Here is a 17,980-nt window from a genome sequence, read left to right as displayed (position 1 = left end):
GTTCAAGATGCATAGGAAAAACCAAAAGTGACCCTGGTGTTAATGGGGAAATCTACACAGCAAGTTGTGTTCTTGTGGAAATGCAGGTGAAATAACACACTCCAGCATCTGGAAACTCACCTTGGATTTGAAGAGCCCACGACAGTAGTGCCAGATCTGAGTATCCTTGCTGTTGTATGGAGACACGCACACTGATGTCGCTCTTACATCTGCCGGACTTCCAGCTACTGTCAGGTATTTGCCTTGGGCTCGGTTCCTGATTCGGAGGTACACTGCTGGCTGCGATGGTGCGAAGGAAGAGTCATATCACACAGACTGCAAGAGCTGATGGGAGAACGTCTCCATCTTACATCAGCCTTCTAAATTGCTGCATTCCCAGTTCCAGATGATGTTAAATGCTATTTTTAGTTGAAGTGAATGTGCATGTTAAGAGAGAACTAAATGTTTCTCACATATAAACAGCTGTAAGCAGCAATGGCAGAGAGGGTATACTGTAATGTATTTATCTCTGTAGAACTAATCCCTGTGATATGCAAATGGCTTTAGTTCACATTTCTTTCACTCCAAGGCCAGTAAATGGGCTGTAATCCACAAGCTTTTCATTTTCTGAATGCAGAACTTGCTGAGTTGCATATCCAGCAAGTTCAACGCCATTAACTGGAATATGTGGCACAGAAGTTTCACCTTTGCTCTTGAACATGCACAGAAAATGGTACTCAGCTGGTATCACTGCTTACACAGCTTACTCAGAAAATAAGGCTGCTCTGTAGGGCTTCTATGGGGTTTGAATTTTTCCTCCATTATTCACTCATTTTGGAGCAAATAATAGAGGAAAGTGAGCAATTGAAGGGCAGCCCCCTCCAGGTATCAATTTGCAAATAGTTTTTCTTCTGGGAGTTGTGAACCTCCTTTTTTCCATAATAAAACAAAGCCTGTGTTAAGAGGCAGCAAAGCTTCTCTCCTACCAAGCATCCATGAACAAATGTGCATTAATAAATATACCCTATAGTTATTTCTTACAAGGAAGAGAGCTTACAAAATCACTGAGTCAAACTGTTTCATCCCATCTTGAGGCATGAATTTCAAGTGTTCAGATTTTTCTTGCACTCCCTGTTGCACCAGCAGACTCGACACAGAAGGGAGGAGGAAATAGAAAGTGGTGCAGGCTGGTAGAATTATCCCAGTCTTAAAAAACACCCATATGCCACAGAAGCGTTGAGGCACAATGAGCTGACTGCACGAACTCAAGGAAGCTCTCAGTCTGCAGGATTTCAAATACAAACAAGCTCCAAATGCCCCAACTCCCCAGCAAAATACACAAGGTACTACTTAGAACGCTACTCACTGGTGCAATACAAAAAGGGATGCCTTCCTTTTCCAATGGGAAAGCCTATAAAGCAAACCTATTGCTGATGATGATCCCGTTGTTCAATGCAACACGTCCCCATTTGAATCTATTATTTAAAAACTAAAGCAGCATTTTCACTAAGTGTAGACAAGGTATTCTGTGAGAAGCAGAACTAATGGAAACTCTTCCAGTGGAGTCACTGCTCACATTCCCTTCCAGTCTCATTGCTGTCCTCCCCTCTCCCACGACGTTGCCCTCACACAGATGTGTGTGGCTGGGTTCACACAGCGGAGCTCACCTGTGTTTATTACCTGGTGCACTTTGGAAAGGCAGAGGGGCAGAATGTGACATTAACATTACTTGGCGTGAGGTAGGGAGAGAAAACCTGGTGGTACAGGGTAAGCTTTGCTTCTTTTGGAAGTCCAGGCTATAGCACAGAACAACTTGTCCTTGCTTTCATTTATGTTAATCACAAAAGAAGTCAATATAGAATTGTTTTTCTCATTTCTATATGGCAAACGTAAAAATAGAGCATCTAGAGAACATGCTAATGCTTGGCTCTGAGAAGCAAGGAATTATTTCCCTTTAGGAGCCTAATATAGATCTCAGTAACTGCCAGTGGAAGAATTTTCTGCTTCAGTAACCTCTCAGTATGTCCTTCTGGCTGTCATCATCTGGCCTGATTGAAGGAGTACTATGTGCAGCGTTATACTTGGGTAGTTTACACTAAGCCCGGTCTAAAACAAGTTGTCCTCACAGACTCTAACAGTACCTGCTTCACTGGACGAAGGGAGCCAATTACTTTCCAGCCACTGTATTCATTCCAGTTGGAAATCTCACCGGGCTCCAACAGGATCTGCTTTCCTAAGAAATTACATCCTTCGTATGCAATCCACCTGGATACAGAAAGCGGAACACAGAAGACTTCACATTAACTACAGCAAAACTAAATTGCAGGCTGCCTTTCAGGACTGTGCTCTTGAAAGTCCCCTGACCTCCCCACAGCAGGGACGCCATCAAAGCTGTATTATGGCGCTCCAGGACAGCACTCATCTGATTGTTTTGTCTAAATTAAGATGCTTTTCTTCCCTTGCTCAAACTTAGAAGTTCCCCCCAAGCTTTTCCCACAGATTTGACAATCTCTGCTTGAACGCAGATGGGAATAAAGCTGGCTGCAGTGAGCAGGCATTAGGAACTTAGGAAGCCACAGGCTTTGTTTTCTTTTTTAACAGCTAAAGCTATTCCACTTACCCAGAACACAAAAATACATAACAAATATTTACTTCAAACCCCGTAAACTGATGTAACAGACTTCACTGCAGTGAATACATCTGAATGTGAACACAACTGAAGCCTTTAACGCAGAGTTCAAGGACCAGCACATACAGATCCCTTGTTATCTGGACATCTGCTCAGTAGCTGCTGTGTTGCTGCTGACAAAGGCAGCCTCAGGATCACAGATCAGCTTTGTTTCAATCAACAGGACATTGTTGGACATACAGTGAACCTAAACAGTTTGACTCATTAACTCATCCGAACACAAAGCAAATACTGGTTTCCCCAGTTACCTGTTTTACAAAGTCAGCTGCTAAGAACAAGAGGGATGGCTGCGGGCTTTGTATCAAGTCAGCAAGAAACTAACCACAAGCAGCGCCACTTTACAGCACCTGTAGCGCACTTCCCCCCTTCTGAATGTCTGGGGGAGCAGACAGACACACAGCCTTGCTTGGAAGGAGCTCCAATGGAACTGAAATGGTCCAACAGTGAGGTGTCCCATTGTGAGGCTGTATCACTGTTGCCATCGCATATTTATTTATGCATATTGCATAAATCTTACTTTGCCATCTGTCTAAGGCTGATAGTAGGCTCTGGGGCAAGGAGCCCAAAACCCCTCTAAATCTGCTTACTGCACTAACAGATAAGGCAGTGTTCTAGGACATCCCATAGACTCCCTGCAATCTCATCACACCCTTAGTCCTTCAGCTCCCTATCTGTAGTGAAGGATGAGGACTGGCTGTGGAGTTCTACTTCCTGGGGAGCATCACAGGGAGCTCAGAGGAAGTCCAGCCAGGTGAGTATTTATTCTGCCCCAACTCTCTGCAGGGATGGAAACAGCTCATCTGGCTGCAAAGCTCAGAAACGAACTGGCAGATGGGGAAAGGACTGGTACATTTCACATGCTTTCATATGCTTTTTTAGTGTAGTCCCAAAGCCCTCACCCTTCTCCTTAACAACCAACTCCACGGACAAAGCCATTAATTTCCACAGCTGCACACCTGTTGAGAAGGCAGAGACAGCCCATACAAAGACATTCCCTTGTACGATACACTATAGATCATAACACCTCTACAGAGATATGTCCCAAGTGGAATAAGTCAGGTGTTACTCCCAGTGACAGCCTTTCCTCCAGTAAACCAGCACCCAGGAATGTGTATGTGTTGCCTTCAGCCTCAAACTGCAGCTGCTTGCCACTGTCATGGTGAGCCTCAAGTCACCTTATAGTGAAGTGGGAGCCAACCTCTTCTCCTACTTACCAGTGATAGGACAAGAGGAAATGGGCTCAGGTTGGATATTAGGAAACATTTATTCTCAAAAAGAGTGGTGAGGCATTGGCACAGGCTGCCCAGGGAGGTGGTGCAGTCACTGTCCCTGGAGGTGTTCAGGAAACATCTGGATGTGCCACTGAGGGACACGGACAGTGGGCATGGTGGGGATGGGCTGGGGGTCGGACTGGGTGCTGTAAAAGGCCTTTTCCAACCTTAGCGATATCACAGTTCTAAAGCAACGACTGCAGATGATTAATCTGGAAGCATGTGCTGGATTAGGCTCAGGCTCTGCACCAATCTCTAAGTATCAGAGGAGTGCTCAAGCAGTGTTATCACAGATACCTGTAGAAGAGTTTTGACCATAGGTGGCACCAGATGTGAAGCATTCAAAAAATTCATCATACAAATCACAACAGAGGTGTACGTAAGCAGTAAATTGTCCACATTAGTTTGCTGCACAAGTAGTTCAAATTTGACACTGTTTTCTTTTGTATACACTTTTGTATCCCATAAACCCCTCAAGAAATTTACAGCCATAGAATCATAGAATCACCAAAGTTGGAAAAGACCTAAAAGATCATCCAGTCCAACTGTTCACCTGTTACCAATAGCTTCCACTAAACCATATCCCTCAACACAACATGTATGTGAATGCAATGAGACAGGTGGGAAAAGGGTTAAAAAAAAAATGCACAGAGGAAATGTGCATCATATTTGAAGGACAGTGCTTTCCAGTCAGCTCCAGTAACAAGACCCAGCAAGTTCTCTGTTCCTGTTGTCGAAGCGCAGCCCTGAAACTTGGCTGAGACAGAGCTGGGAGCTCCTCCAGGAGGTGAAAGGGAGAGATGGGAAAGAGGTTGGAAGAGCATTTCTGCAGACTTCAGATGGTTTTCACAGGGAAGGGCCTAGGTGTTGGTTCCCAGTCACAGGGGGTTAAACAAACAGCAGAAGCAAATGACTGCTCCAGCTGTCCCATCCGCCCGGAGCTGCTCTCACAAGTCACTGCCTCTGTGGCAGCTGAACAGCACGCCAGGCTCCACTGAGCCACTGCAGTGGCTCACAATAAATCACTGCAGTTTGCAGCTGGTATTTTACAGCCCGTTAACAAAGGCAGTTTGAGTTTGCTCTACCTGTGAGTCAGGAATTTACTGATTTACTTTTGGCTCCTGGCTTGAACAGGCTCTACTGTTTGCTAACACATGGAGATAAAGGGATGGTTCTTTCAGGGACGAAATGCATCCTCTGCCCAGAGCTCTTGTTCATTTTGAATCTTGGTACAAAAGGTGGATCTAGCAACATTTCAACATATTCAACAACATTTTAAGATTATGAAACATCACACAAGTTAGAATCTAAAACGCATCCTATGAAAAAAGGCAGCAGTTGTTGGGAAACACACTTAGTTGCAGTTCCCCCCAAATAACAAGGACATTTCTCCCATACTTACAATCCGCTTCTCACCCACACAGACTGAGTATAAAAATGAAGGTCTTCATTCAGAACAGAGTTGACGGGTTCGCTGAAGTGCAGTTCTCTGCCCTTGCAGCACTCCAGAGCGAACAGGCTGAGGGAGGGCTCAGCAAAAACCTGGTGAGGGGGGAGAAAAAAGCAATGTTTTACTCAGAGCAGTCTAACTTCAGTTGCATGATTTTTACCACTTCGGTTCCATTCCCACTTGCCTCAGGGTTAGAGATCACACTCCCTTGTATATGCAAAGAAAGAAGAAGTGCATCCCCCAACAAAGCATACGTGCCTGAAACATACTGGATTTATCAGTGGCATTGTCATCCAAGTATATTCCCCACTGACACAAGGCAGAGAATGAGCCACTTAGAGACGCAAAGAGGCCTTTGTTTGCATTTGAGAAATCTCTCTGTGATCTGGTCAGGATCATCAGGCTCTTGGTTGCTTTTCAAGAATCCTGTTTCTTTACTGCTGGCACAGGTTACAGCAGTTCTCAGGGCGATCTGCAGATTGCTACCAAAGCAACGAGGCAAATCACAAGACTGCTGTGTGTTCAGGTTACCATTAGCTATTCAGTGGTTTGTTCACCGGAATCATCTTAGGGACCTGAAAACTGAAAGATGTTAAAAGCAACAGAATAGAACAGAAAGCTTTCCATGTTTTTACAGATGTTCCTATTTTTCTTCTGACAACCTTGAAATAATTAACATTATTAGTAGAGACATCAACCTCACGTAGACTTGCAACATACTTATGCCTTTCTCTACAGCAGAGAGAATTATGAAAATAAGATCAGCTTGTGTAACTGTGGTGCAGCTGCAAGATCAGCAGAAAAGCAGGGGGAAACTCATTTAAACATAAGAAGTCTATGTCTTAGAATCACAGAATCGCCAAGTTTGGAAAAGATCTCCAAGATCATCCAGTCCAACCATCCATCTGTCACAAACTCTTCCCCACTAAACCACATCCAAACATTTCCTGAACACCTCCATGGATGATGAGTCCACCACCTCCCTGGGCAGCCTCTTGAGATAGAGGAGCTTTTGGAGAAGAAATTTTTCCTAACATCCAACCTGAACCTCCCCTGGCCCAACTCAAAGCCATTCCTTCTCATCCTATTGCTGTTACCTGGGAGAAGAGGCCAACTCCCACCTCACCACAACTTCCTTGCATGCAGTTCTATGGAGCTATAAGGTCTCCCCTGAGTCTCCTCTTCTCCATAGTGAACAACCTCAGCTCCCTCGGCTGGTTCCTATAAGACTTCTGCTCCAGATCCCTCATGACTTCATTGCCCTTCTCTGGACACACTCCAGGGCCTCGATGTCTTTCTTGTAGTGAGGGACCCAAAACTGAACACAGTACTTGAGGTGCGGCCTCATTTCTCTGCTCCTGTTGGCAACTTACACAAGCCAAGATACCACTGGACTTCTTGGATACATAGGCAGTGGCACTGCTGGCTCATGTTTAGCCAAGCATCTTCATACAAGGAACACTCAAATGTTTTTTCAGCATTTTAAACTTGAGATCATAAGCAATTTTTGCAATTTATATCCTGATGCATTTGATAGAGGGAGACGCAGTAGGTCTGACTGCTTCAATCAGATGTCTTTTTCTTTGGAGACGTCACCCTGTGACAGCCAGCACACTGCAACAGGCAGAACTTCTTCTGTAGCAGAGGTATGGCCTCAGGTGGAATGAATGAAAAAAATACTGAATGACACTTTATAATTAAGAGAACATAACTTCCATGTTTGAAGAAGCACGTGCATTTGAGTGAACTATCTGAAAAGCTTAGTTGTGATTCTTACAAAGCTCTTACAAACTTCCTGGTGCTGACTCAGTGCACTTGGTATGTAGGTGGTTATTCAAATCCTGCCTCAGAGAAATTGCTTTCCTCCACTGACCAATGCAGAGCCAACGTGAGTCATGCTACATGCCATGTACAGGGTGCTGGATGAATAATGTTAAAGAAGGATCATTCACCTGGCAAGAATTTATGTTTTTTAATGTTAAACTCCTACAAAACTAACGCTACACACAAAGCAAGAAGAGATGAAAACTCACTGTCTTTATTTTGCAATGTCTGTTCTTCCCATCTGCCTTCTGGTGGATGAGGTGTGTTTTATGGCTTACTTTGCAATCTAGAATGAGAGATGGAGTGTATGTAGCTACTTCTCAGGTCGCTTTGCAGAGCAAGGCATTGCTATCACACTCCAGCCTGCAGAAAGCCAAGACTCCCTTGGCAATGATTTTCACCTGAGTGGAGAGCAAAAGCCACATGCAGAATTAATCCAAAAAGGAGAGTTTACACAAATGCATCACAAGGCATAGGAAGCACCATGTGGCATCCATGTTGCTAGTCACTGCTACCAAAGCCTACAGGCATTTTGCTTTGGAAGTATCCAATATATTAAGGACAGGGATGCTGTGATAGACAGAACAGTCATATGATCGAGCATTATCCATTTATAAATCAAGCATCTGAACAGCAAATGGGTGGAGTCCATTAAAATGGCTGCACATGGCTGAGATAATTTGGACTTTAATGGCCATGTGAAAGCCATCAGGTTTTTCAGAATCCCAGTCTGTTGGTACACAGCAGACGCTGCATTTGAGACACATCGGGAACTGACTGCAAGGATTGATGCCATTCTGTCCAGTGAGACCTAAAAGGACTTCACTGACCTTGGCACAGATGTGAAGTACAGAAACAGAAAACACGCTGCTGTCTCAAGCACCGAAGCTGCCGTGTTTTTATAACCATATATAGAGCAGTGCTCTGGTTACCCACTTTATATACGCTGTTTTACACCATCAGCTGGCAGCAGTGACTTGGCCTGGCTCTTCTCTCTGATTTTGTTTTCTTAGCTCCATGGAAACCATCAACAGTAAAAAAGAAAAAGAAAAAAAGAAAGAAAGCTTTTGAGGCTGTGCTACTATGCTTCTCACAGAGACATTTTGCTTGTCCTTCTTTGAAAGATGCTGAGGTGCATTTTAACTCATTTACAAGCTGAAGAGCTATCAGCGACAGGGGAGTGTGAGACTGTCAGGACCAGCTTACTTCACTAAGGCCAAATCCTGATGGATCAAAGAATAATGGGGCTCTCCGAGGGCCAGAGGAAGGGCAGCTGGAGACAAGAAGATACAAGAGGAGACAAACAGACAACCTCAGCTTAGGACGTTACTTTAAGTGGACCCAAGTCCCAGATTTTGAAAGATGAGACAGAGGCATCTACCTTAACCTACCACTGGCAAGTCATTCCCATGTCTAGGTGACATCAGCTTCTTTTCACAGTTATTTCAAGGAAAATATCCGAAATGCCATTCTCTGGTGAAAGGCTGCCAACTGCAAGAATGACAACGCACTAAAGAATCTATTTAATCTGATCTTGTGTATTAAGGAACTAACTGCCTTGCTTAAACCAACACCAATAAAGTTTTGAAGGTTCCTGCTATTTTTAATGTCAATGTCAGTCCTGAAGAAGAAACTTGAAAAGATTTAAGAGACCAGTGATTAGGGAAGGTCGTATTTACGCAGCGTTCTCAAGGTACAAGCACCCCTACGAACTGTTAAGCACAATGATATTCTTTACTTAACAGGTGTGGCAGTCTATGGCTAAGATATCCCATAATGCAAGGAAGGAAAATGAGAAAGCTTTCCTCTCTCCCCACAGCATGAGGCTGAAAAGTAAAGCCATGGAGATAGACACAGAAAAAGGCTCTCGTGCAGATCAGTTTGGCTCAGCTCAGCCTTTTTTCTTTGACTTCCACCTTCAATTAATAGAGAGAAGCTGTGCACCACAAATTTTTCACCATTCAGAACAGAATTTAGTACATTTTCAGTTCAGAAAAAAAAACACAAAGCAAGTTGAAAGCATTACAGATCAGTGCAAGGTGAGCTTCCTTTCCAAAGCCTTTTCTTTGCACTGTAAGGCTTTGGTGCCTGACTCAAGGAGACAAAACAGTGTAGAGATACAAAGAAGGTAACTGAAAGTGCTATGACTGAAACCCAAGTGCATGTAGGAATTTGAACACATTTCCATATAATAAGGATAGACAATTTTCATTATGAATTCTGTCAAAAATTATTACTACTCATCCCACTGAGAAAGGTTTACCAACACAACATATTCTTTCATGCATCTTTTTTTGGCAAACTTAAATTTAGCAAACGCAAATGAGAAAACCCAATAAAGCCAAAGAAATCCATGGGGTTGCAAAAAAAAGCATGGCTGCAAACCCATCATGGTCCCTGCTGACCTGCAGCTATGCAAACAGCCTTTGCCAGAGTCTTACTGGAGAAGCTTCAATAGCCATGTTACAGCATCCTTGGAAAACATCTCTGCTTTTTAGTCCTGACTCGCTTATTGTTTACAACTGTTTTTGCTGAAGTTGTGCACTGCTGAATACTCCCTTCGGTGAGGGAAGGATGCCTGGATGAGGGAAATGAGACTGCTCTGGAAGAGACAGCAACGCCCACGGTTCAGCCCCAGCTGCACCAGATGACTCATAGCCTGGCCCTGGGAAACACTGATTACTTTTCGCATCTGATTTGCTTATTTACCTCACAGGAATGCTGGGAAGGTTAGTTAACACCTGTATTTAACTTAAAGATAAGCAATATGGAAATATAGGAAATGTAACGATTAATCAGAGAAAGAATAAAGAACCTCAGAAGAAAAGAAGATCTCATTTCTGTTTCCAGCAAGTGAACTTAGAATTTTGACAAGCTAAGGGACTGGTTTAACTTTAAGGATGAAGATAATGTTTTAGAAAGAAAACTAATTGCTAGCTGCAACCATCCTGCACATTGTTATCCTGGTAATGGCACATTACGTACTATGGGGAGCTTAACAAAATAACATCTCTGCAACTAAAGGTGAGCCTCATTTCCTAAGAACATCTTGTAAGGGTCTCCATCACCAAAACTCTTTGAGAAACAAGCAATGGACGAATGCCCCACTAAGCAACCACAGCCCCATAAGTGCCCCAGATGACTTCGTGTGCTCTCTTGCCTTTGGGCACGTGGTCCCTGCTTTCCTTTTCCTGCACATCAAGCCAGTCCTTGCTGACACCAGCATGAAAACCCACACCTCTGCTGCAAATGCAGCAGCTCTTAACCTGTGTTATATTCTTACCTTCCTATCAGCAATAATTCAGCAAATTTCATCAGCAAGCATCTCTTTAACAAAGTTTTAGATGAAGGGAGATAATGAGAGACAAGCTGCATGAGCTCCAATGGCCTTTCAACAAAAATGCCTTTTCACTGAAGGAAATTAGTTACTAAAAGATACATCTTCTAGCATTTTTTTCCTCACTTAGAAAAGAGTAAATTAAAAAGACTCTTTGAACTTTGAGAAGCAGCCCTTTTCAGAAGAGAAGAGGCTACGCAACATACCATCATTTACCTTAAAATCTAGATTAACACACAGGTACTGCAACACTTTTCCTTCCCAGAATATTGAAAAAAAAGGATATTATTTTCTTACTCCTGTGCTACAGAAATTCTTTCTTCCTTCTATATAACTTGTTTGCAACCCATAGGTTTTCCTAAAAAATGGCTGAAATTGTTCTCAAAAGCATGTTTAATTCCTACATGACACTAGTGCATAAATGGGGAAATAACCAAAGTGGTATCTGGAACCTGAATTTCATGAGAACTGGAGGTGAGTGAACATGTGTGGAGGGGCTGGGGGCAGCATGCCATGCCTAAATAAGAACTCCATTTTTCAGTGACAAACCTGTAAGACATCTCCCCAAGATCTACAAGTTAGCCAACCTAAACCAGTAAGAAATCAGAGCATCACCAGTCTGAGCCTGTTTTCCTACCCAAACCTATTTCGTGTTGCTTTGAAAGGGTTGTGGGGTTTTTGTTTGTTCACTTTAATTTTAATCGGGCCAACTCAGTAATTTAGAATGACATTTTTTCCACTTTGTCAGACAACCCAGCTCTTAAACAAATGACATTTCTGGCAATTTGCAAAATAAAGACACAGAATTTTACTCTTCTAAGAATAAGAAGTTACTGCCTGGTTCATACAGGCTAAGGCTGCCTTAAGTTACCTTAAGCTAATGTAAGTTACCTCACACGGCCCCCAAAATACCACTGATATCTCACAGTATTTTTCCACCAGGCCAGAAAAGAGCACTGATGTGATGAAAGAGTAACACAAACAACTAATTTTCATTATCAATTGGCTTCCCTGCAGGTGTTACTGACCTATGCTCAACGCTCTGTTTCACAGCTACTTTGTAGTCTGCTTCCCACATTATTACACACACACACTGCAATTAAAATCCCCAGGCTGGAACTTCACTCAGCTGCAAAATCCCAATGGAAACCATGCAGTTAATTTGCAAATTAGAAAGGGAATACCCAGATCCCACGTACTCACATCATGCAGCAGATTTGTCCTACCCCAAGGAATGACTTGAAACAATCTACTTCTAAAATACATAGCTGGACTGGTCAGCAGACCTCTAACTCTTCTCAAGAGCCAGTAATGAGGAGACCTGGGAGTCTTTTGTACTGCTAAGGGCATCATTTTTTCCTTCCTGTCAGTGCCATAGGCTTCTATTTCTACTCAACATGCAGAAACCTTACACACTGAAGCAGTGCATGGCTCACCCCAAGTCTGAGAGTCCTCCCAACAGCAATACTTGCAGCAAATATATCTGCCTTAAAGGAGAGCAGGAGAGGGTTGCACACTCTCCCCTATATGCCTGAGGTACCAAGTTCATAGAATCATAGATACACACTCTAGGACTGAAAATGGGCTGGTAGTCAAACATGAACAATGGATGTGTTTCCCAATGTCTCAGCAGAATTCAATAACACTATACAACAGTTCCACTTTGGAATGCATTTGCTGCTATCTTGAACGAGCTAACAGAAATACCTTGTAATAAAAAGGGCTCTGTTCCAACAATAGTGCATGGCAGACAATGCACAGAATGAACTACGGCTGTTTCTGACCACTGACCAAACTTACTGCTGCGTGCTTAATATCACGTCTGTGTTGAACAATGCTTCTGAACATTGTCCTGCACAATTAATACACAATGTGTTAGGGGTCAACGAGCACATTTCTCTTTGTAAAGCAGGTGTGGTTCAACAGCATTCTACAGTATTAAGTGCCAGCACTTTGAGGAATACAAGGTCTCTAAATTGCAAGAAAGGAACTGAAACAGTGGTGCAATCCACATACAAAGCACTGGAAGATGTGCGTAAGCTTTGCACACACAGCTTGCCAAACACACTTCTCCCAGGGCTTGGCCCTTAGTAATCAAGGGCTGCCAATAGCTTATTACTATGTCAGATTGGGGAATTTGGATGAGACCTATCATTTCATGTCAAAACTTCATTCTGATTTAGCAGAGCAGAACACAAAAGCCTAGCGTGAAAGGAAGACCTTCAATCTGAAAACTAGGCTCTCAGTGAAAAGCTATAGTTAGGCTGAATTCAATGCGGCCAGACCTACGTAACTGAGCAAAAGGACCAGCTCTCAGATTTGAGCTGTAGATCCTTCACATCACATGGACAGCTTTTGGTGTTCTTTAAAACCTTGTTCACAAACAGAAAAAAAAAAAAAGGCTTTTCATCAAAGTGTGAATTGAGTTATCTTTAGAATTATCTTTACGATGTACTTTCAGTTTTAGTAAAGGACACATGCAACATGGGTTGAATTTGTCCTCTGTGAACAGGGAAGGAGGAAGACATTTGGAGAAACTGGTCAGTGCTAAAAAGGAGTGGGCAGAGCAAACATGCTTCTCTTTTACTGACAGCATTATGGTCAGTTTATGTTTTATGCTTTTGCATAGGAGCATACATAACTGTTGGACAAAAGCACAGACATGATGAGACTTCAGAAGCATATATTCTGTGTGCCGGACTACAGCAAGATCCAGAAAAATTGCATTTGTCTTGTGCTGGATAATAGAAAACATTCCTGTCCAATTTAACAGCCCTAGAGGATCTTGAATTTCACCTTACTGATACAGTAGGTCATCTGATTTCAAGATCTGTGCACGGGTAGTACAACCAACATGAAAGCCATACATAGATAATGTCCACGTGTACTAATTACTTGTTCCATATCTCAGGACTCATTAGGGAAGAGGAAGACACAGCAATATCTTGCTGTGTACCAAACTGCTGAGCTGTATCATAAAAGGTCAGTCAGAAAAACATCAAACAATACAACTCCTATGAAAAAGAGTAACCTTCAACCCAGAACACACAGGAATCCAAGAGTGTGTGCCTACACAATAGTGAGCACGCAGCCTGACTTGTTCCAAACCCCAAAATCCCATAATCCAAGAAAACAAACTTTACTCTTTTCCCTGAGTGGGAGTTTGCTTAATGCGAGCACTTGCTTCAGACATCTGACTAATAAAAGAGTTCCAAAGCATTATTTTTTTCAATTAAGTCCTTACATATTCAATAGGCTTGAGGGATTTGATTGCAGCAGTTGGGCAGCCACAGGAAGAGAGATCAATGTAGAGGCCTTCTTCCAGCACACAATGATTGTCATCAGTTTCCCCTTGGTAATACAGGAGCCAACTGCAAGAACAAAGCAGCAAAAAAGATTAGCAGCTCAAGTTGCTTTTTAATAGTAAGTTTTTCAAGAGTTACTATTTGCTAAGGAAGCAAGGGATAAAAAAAATAAATAAATCTGTTCTTGTTACACTTATGTTTTTGTAAAGCTAAATTGACTTGAATGGCTACATGACAAAGCAACCAAAACATAAAAATCAAATCATGTGGTATATAAATCTCAGTCCTCGAATCAATAGACTCTAATGGAAGGCAGATACCTCTCCTGCACAGAACTCTTAAAATCTGGAATAAATTTTAATGGGAGTTTAAAAAAGAGAAGAAAAAAAAAGTCACAGTAACTGTGAGCTTCCCTTCCCATGGAGAAAACAAAAGGCATGCTACCCTAATCAGCAGCAGGGCAACACTCACTGAGCTACATTGCAAGACAAAGAGTCTAAGATGTGATGGAATATGATCGGTGTGTTATGCTGATAATCTGAAATTCAGTAGCATTAGGAAAAAAAAAACACCTAATTACTTAAAATGGTGGCATGTAAAACAACACTTACCAACCCCGAAGAACCTTAAAAGAACATGGTATGAATGATGTGAAATCAGAAACTTCTGTTGTGAAATCTATACATGCTCCTTGGAAATGTGTATTACTGAAAGCTTTGAGCTACAAGAACAAAACAAAATAAAGCCAATGACTAGAAGGGAAACAAACTCATTGCCATTAATGTTAGCAGAGATAGCTGAGGTCTAAGAGACATATCCATTCAGTTCACAAAGACACAATCAACAGAATGAATTCTTTTACATCTCCATAGCTGCTTTCTTTTTTAGAAAGATGGTGTGTTTTATCATCTCTGGACCCTGTTCAGGAAGTTGATGTTAATATCACTGTTACAGTCATGTTTATGTATTGGTAACAAGCATAAGTTCAAGTGCAGCAGAAGGGGGCCCAGAGAACAGAGAACAGTCAGATGTTATCTTATCCTGAAATGCTCCTGAACTGAGGCTAACTTTTGCTATAGCTCAGTAATCCGGGTTTCAAAACAGGAGGAGAAGGTATTAGCCAAAGGATACAAGGCTACTGTTAACAAAATGCCTTGAAGTATTTTGTTCCCTGAATGACTGCAGGTAGTTTCTTTGTTCAAAAACCAGCAGGAGAATTTCTGGGAGCTTCTCTGGGGGCAACCTGTTGAAGCCTGGTAGATGCACAATGGCTATATTAACATCTTATTAAGCTCAGCTAAGATGGTTTTGCATGTCATGGTGAAGAACTTCAAGACACATTAAACTACAATAGGATGTGCTCAGTTCACTCTGAAAAGTAACAAGGTTGAAAGTATTGCAGTTAAAAAGAAAAAGGAGAAAAAAAAATAGTGGGGAAAAAAGGAAAAGCACTAATGATATAGCCTATGACTAACAGTGAAGACACATTCTGGGCTCTTAAGATGGTATGTTATAATGAAGGTGATTTTCACTTTAAAGGCTGAAGGAGAGGCTGGATAAGAATGTAAGATTTTATTTTATCAAGAGAACAGCTCATATTTTGTAACGGAAGAAAAACACCATGGCTGTTGCAAGCAGGACTTCCCCCATCATGCCCCAAATTGGCTTAGCTTCCTGCCAAAGAAAAGAAATCAAGTGCTCTTGCCAGTACCGAGAGAGCAGGCCAAACATAAGCATGAGCAAATGGTTTTATGGAAAATCTCAGATTGTGTTTTTAAAAGAAATGAACGCGTTTCCTGCTGGAAAGAAGAAGAAAAGCTTGACCTGGCCTCTGAGAAAACACATCAGCTACAATATGAAGGATAAGGTGTAATTAATTTTTCTGTAAATATAACTGCAATGCTACATTCCAGAGCATTGATTTAAGCTGTAATTATGTACTCTTTTCTATGCATTTATCCTAAAAAAAAATTTATAAAAGTATATACACCATCTTTCTTGCATAGGCCATATGCTATGCAATGCTTTCAAAAAAAGCTCTGTAACTCAATTTTATATGTAATATGTTTAATAGGGAATGATGGTCTTCATCTCACTAAAGCTAAGGATGAAGTAACAGTTCCTCAATGAAAAAAACCTGTGTATCTGTTATTACTTTTAAACTTCAGCTAATGATGCTTTATCAGGTTCTGACATTATCAAGTTTCCCTTGCTATAAAGTCAAGAAGCAGAACACTGAAAATACAAGATATCACAGCAGTTCTCTCTGCTACCTAAATTATCCATCCAAGTCAACTGCTAATGAAAAAGGCTTTGCTCTTGCTGGGCAAAACAAAGTTCTCTTTTAATAAATAAAATGAATCACTTAGAAGCGGCCATTTCAGTCATTCTTGCATCACATGTACTTTGTTTATTAGTGATCCTGGCAGACGATTAGGGCAGTTACCAAAAGATTAAAGAAACTTCAGTTGCTTTTCTGAAGAGCAACGAAAAAGTGGAAGAAAACACTCTCCCAGACAGTGAACACAGTTCCCTGAGATCAGATCTATGCCTATTAACAGTGGGAGAATGGATACAGAATCACTCAAAATAATAGTGTATGGCCTATAGAAGAGAATACTACTCATATGTACCATGCATTTTCCAGACTACAAGAGTGTTGCATATATAGAAACATTTCTTCACCTTGAATGGGAAAATGTTCGTATTTAACTGAATACTACCCTTCACTGATCCTAAGTCACTGTGTTACTGTGCTCTTTCTATCTGTTGTAGAAAATAAATGGGAGGCATTACTTTCAGAGTATTCTACATCATACACACAGATTTTTTAAAAATTGTTTTATATATCACTAAAAAATTAAAGAGACTGTAAGTAAAATTCATTGAAATTTCAAAGGTTCGTATTGATCTTAAAGGTCTGGAAAACCAGATTGAAGCAATGAAAGAATTTTTCTGGGAGGGAAATACTGAAAAAGTAGAAAACCTGGAGGGAGAAGGAATTATCTTCAGTAGTCTGGATCTCACCAGATTCATCGGAGCCAGTTATTTTACCTGGTATCATTTACCAAGGCCTTAGAGTGAATGAATTTGCAAATCTTTGGCTGCAACCTGCCAGCTGAGTAGGTCTGGGAGGAAATTGGTGTTTAAGGCTAAAATAATACACCAATTATGTCTTCAGACAAGAAACGTTTCCTGCCGTCCTGGGGTAATCATAAAATTGTTGAGTAAGAGAACATAGAGAAAAAGAAGGGTGTGGTCAACCTGTTAAGTAACACAATGTATGCATTTCCCACACATTTATGGCTGTGATATCCATTCAAGGAAGAGAGAATAAAATTATGACCAGATGACAAACTGCTTAAGTTTTCTGAAACACAGCCATTGAGCTCTTTCTTTTGGAAAATATAAAGTTCTCCAAAATACAGTTTTCCAAATTTGCTTAGTTAAAAGCATGTAACAGAAAGCAGCATAACCACTTAGATCACCACCCATGGTAGCAGCCCACTCGGGGACAGAAAAGGATAAATAAAACCACAAACGAGGAGAGCCCTGCTAGGGCAGAACCTTGTGGGAGACAGAGACCATGCCTGGTGATAAGCACAAACATTTAGAGCAGTTTTTTAATTCAGAAAGATAACACCAAAGATATGTTAATGGAATAAAGATAAGGACCAGAAGTGCAAATCCTCAAACTTACTTCTTCTTAAAACTAAAGTCAATTATCAGCAAGGTAGATGTAACTGTTTGAACGTGTCACAGAAGGAATACATCTTGGACTTGCTATAATCATGAAATTCCAGCTTTCTTCTCAATAGATCTACAAGTTCGAAGTGTGTAATTCAATGTTCTGCAGTTTATACTTCGTTATTCTTTACTTCATACGTAAGGCTACATAGCGACAAACCAGATAGAATGCAAAATAATGGAAAGAACATGTGCAGCGAGAAGGACAAATAAACGTGGTATCAAGTTTCCAAGGAAAAGAAAAATATAAAGAATAGGAAAACAGCTGGCCAGAAAGATCCAAATTTACCCAAGTCTACTGTACTGCTTGCATTTTTTAGGGACAGAATACTAAAAGGTGTGAACTGAAATAACACAAAAGAGCAGAACACTGGCAAA

General features: G+C 41.5%; 1 protein-coding gene across 1 annotated transcript in view; it reads right to left on the bottom strand.

Moving 5' to 3' along the window:
* The window catches only part of CRYBG3 (crystallin beta-gamma domain containing 3), an 88,191-nt gene that overhangs the window by 3,357 nt on the left and 66,854 nt on the right, over positions 1-17,980 (bottom strand). The window contains exons 16-20 of the mRNA XM_015878946.2: positions 14,467-14,576; positions 13,795-13,921; positions 5,342-5,481; positions 2,121-2,244; positions 121-279 (exon numbers count right to left, since the gene is read on the bottom strand). Of these exons, the coding sequence (XP_015734432.1) occupies positions 121-279; positions 2,121-2,244; positions 5,342-5,481; positions 13,795-13,921; positions 14,467-14,576 (660 nt within the window). The remainder of the gene's footprint in view (positions 1-120; positions 280-2,120; positions 2,245-5,341; positions 5,482-13,794; positions 13,922-14,466; positions 14,577-17,980) is intronic.

This window comes from Coturnix japonica, chromosome 1, assembly GCF_001577835.2.
Source record: "Coturnix japonica isolate 7356 chromosome 1, Coturnix japonica 2.1, whole genome shotgun sequence".
NCBI classification, from domain to species: Eukaryota; Metazoa; Chordata; class Aves; order Galliformes; family Phasianidae; genus Coturnix; species Coturnix japonica.
Note: the sequence above shows the minus strand (reverse complement) of the source record. Positions and strands in the feature narration are given on the sequence as shown.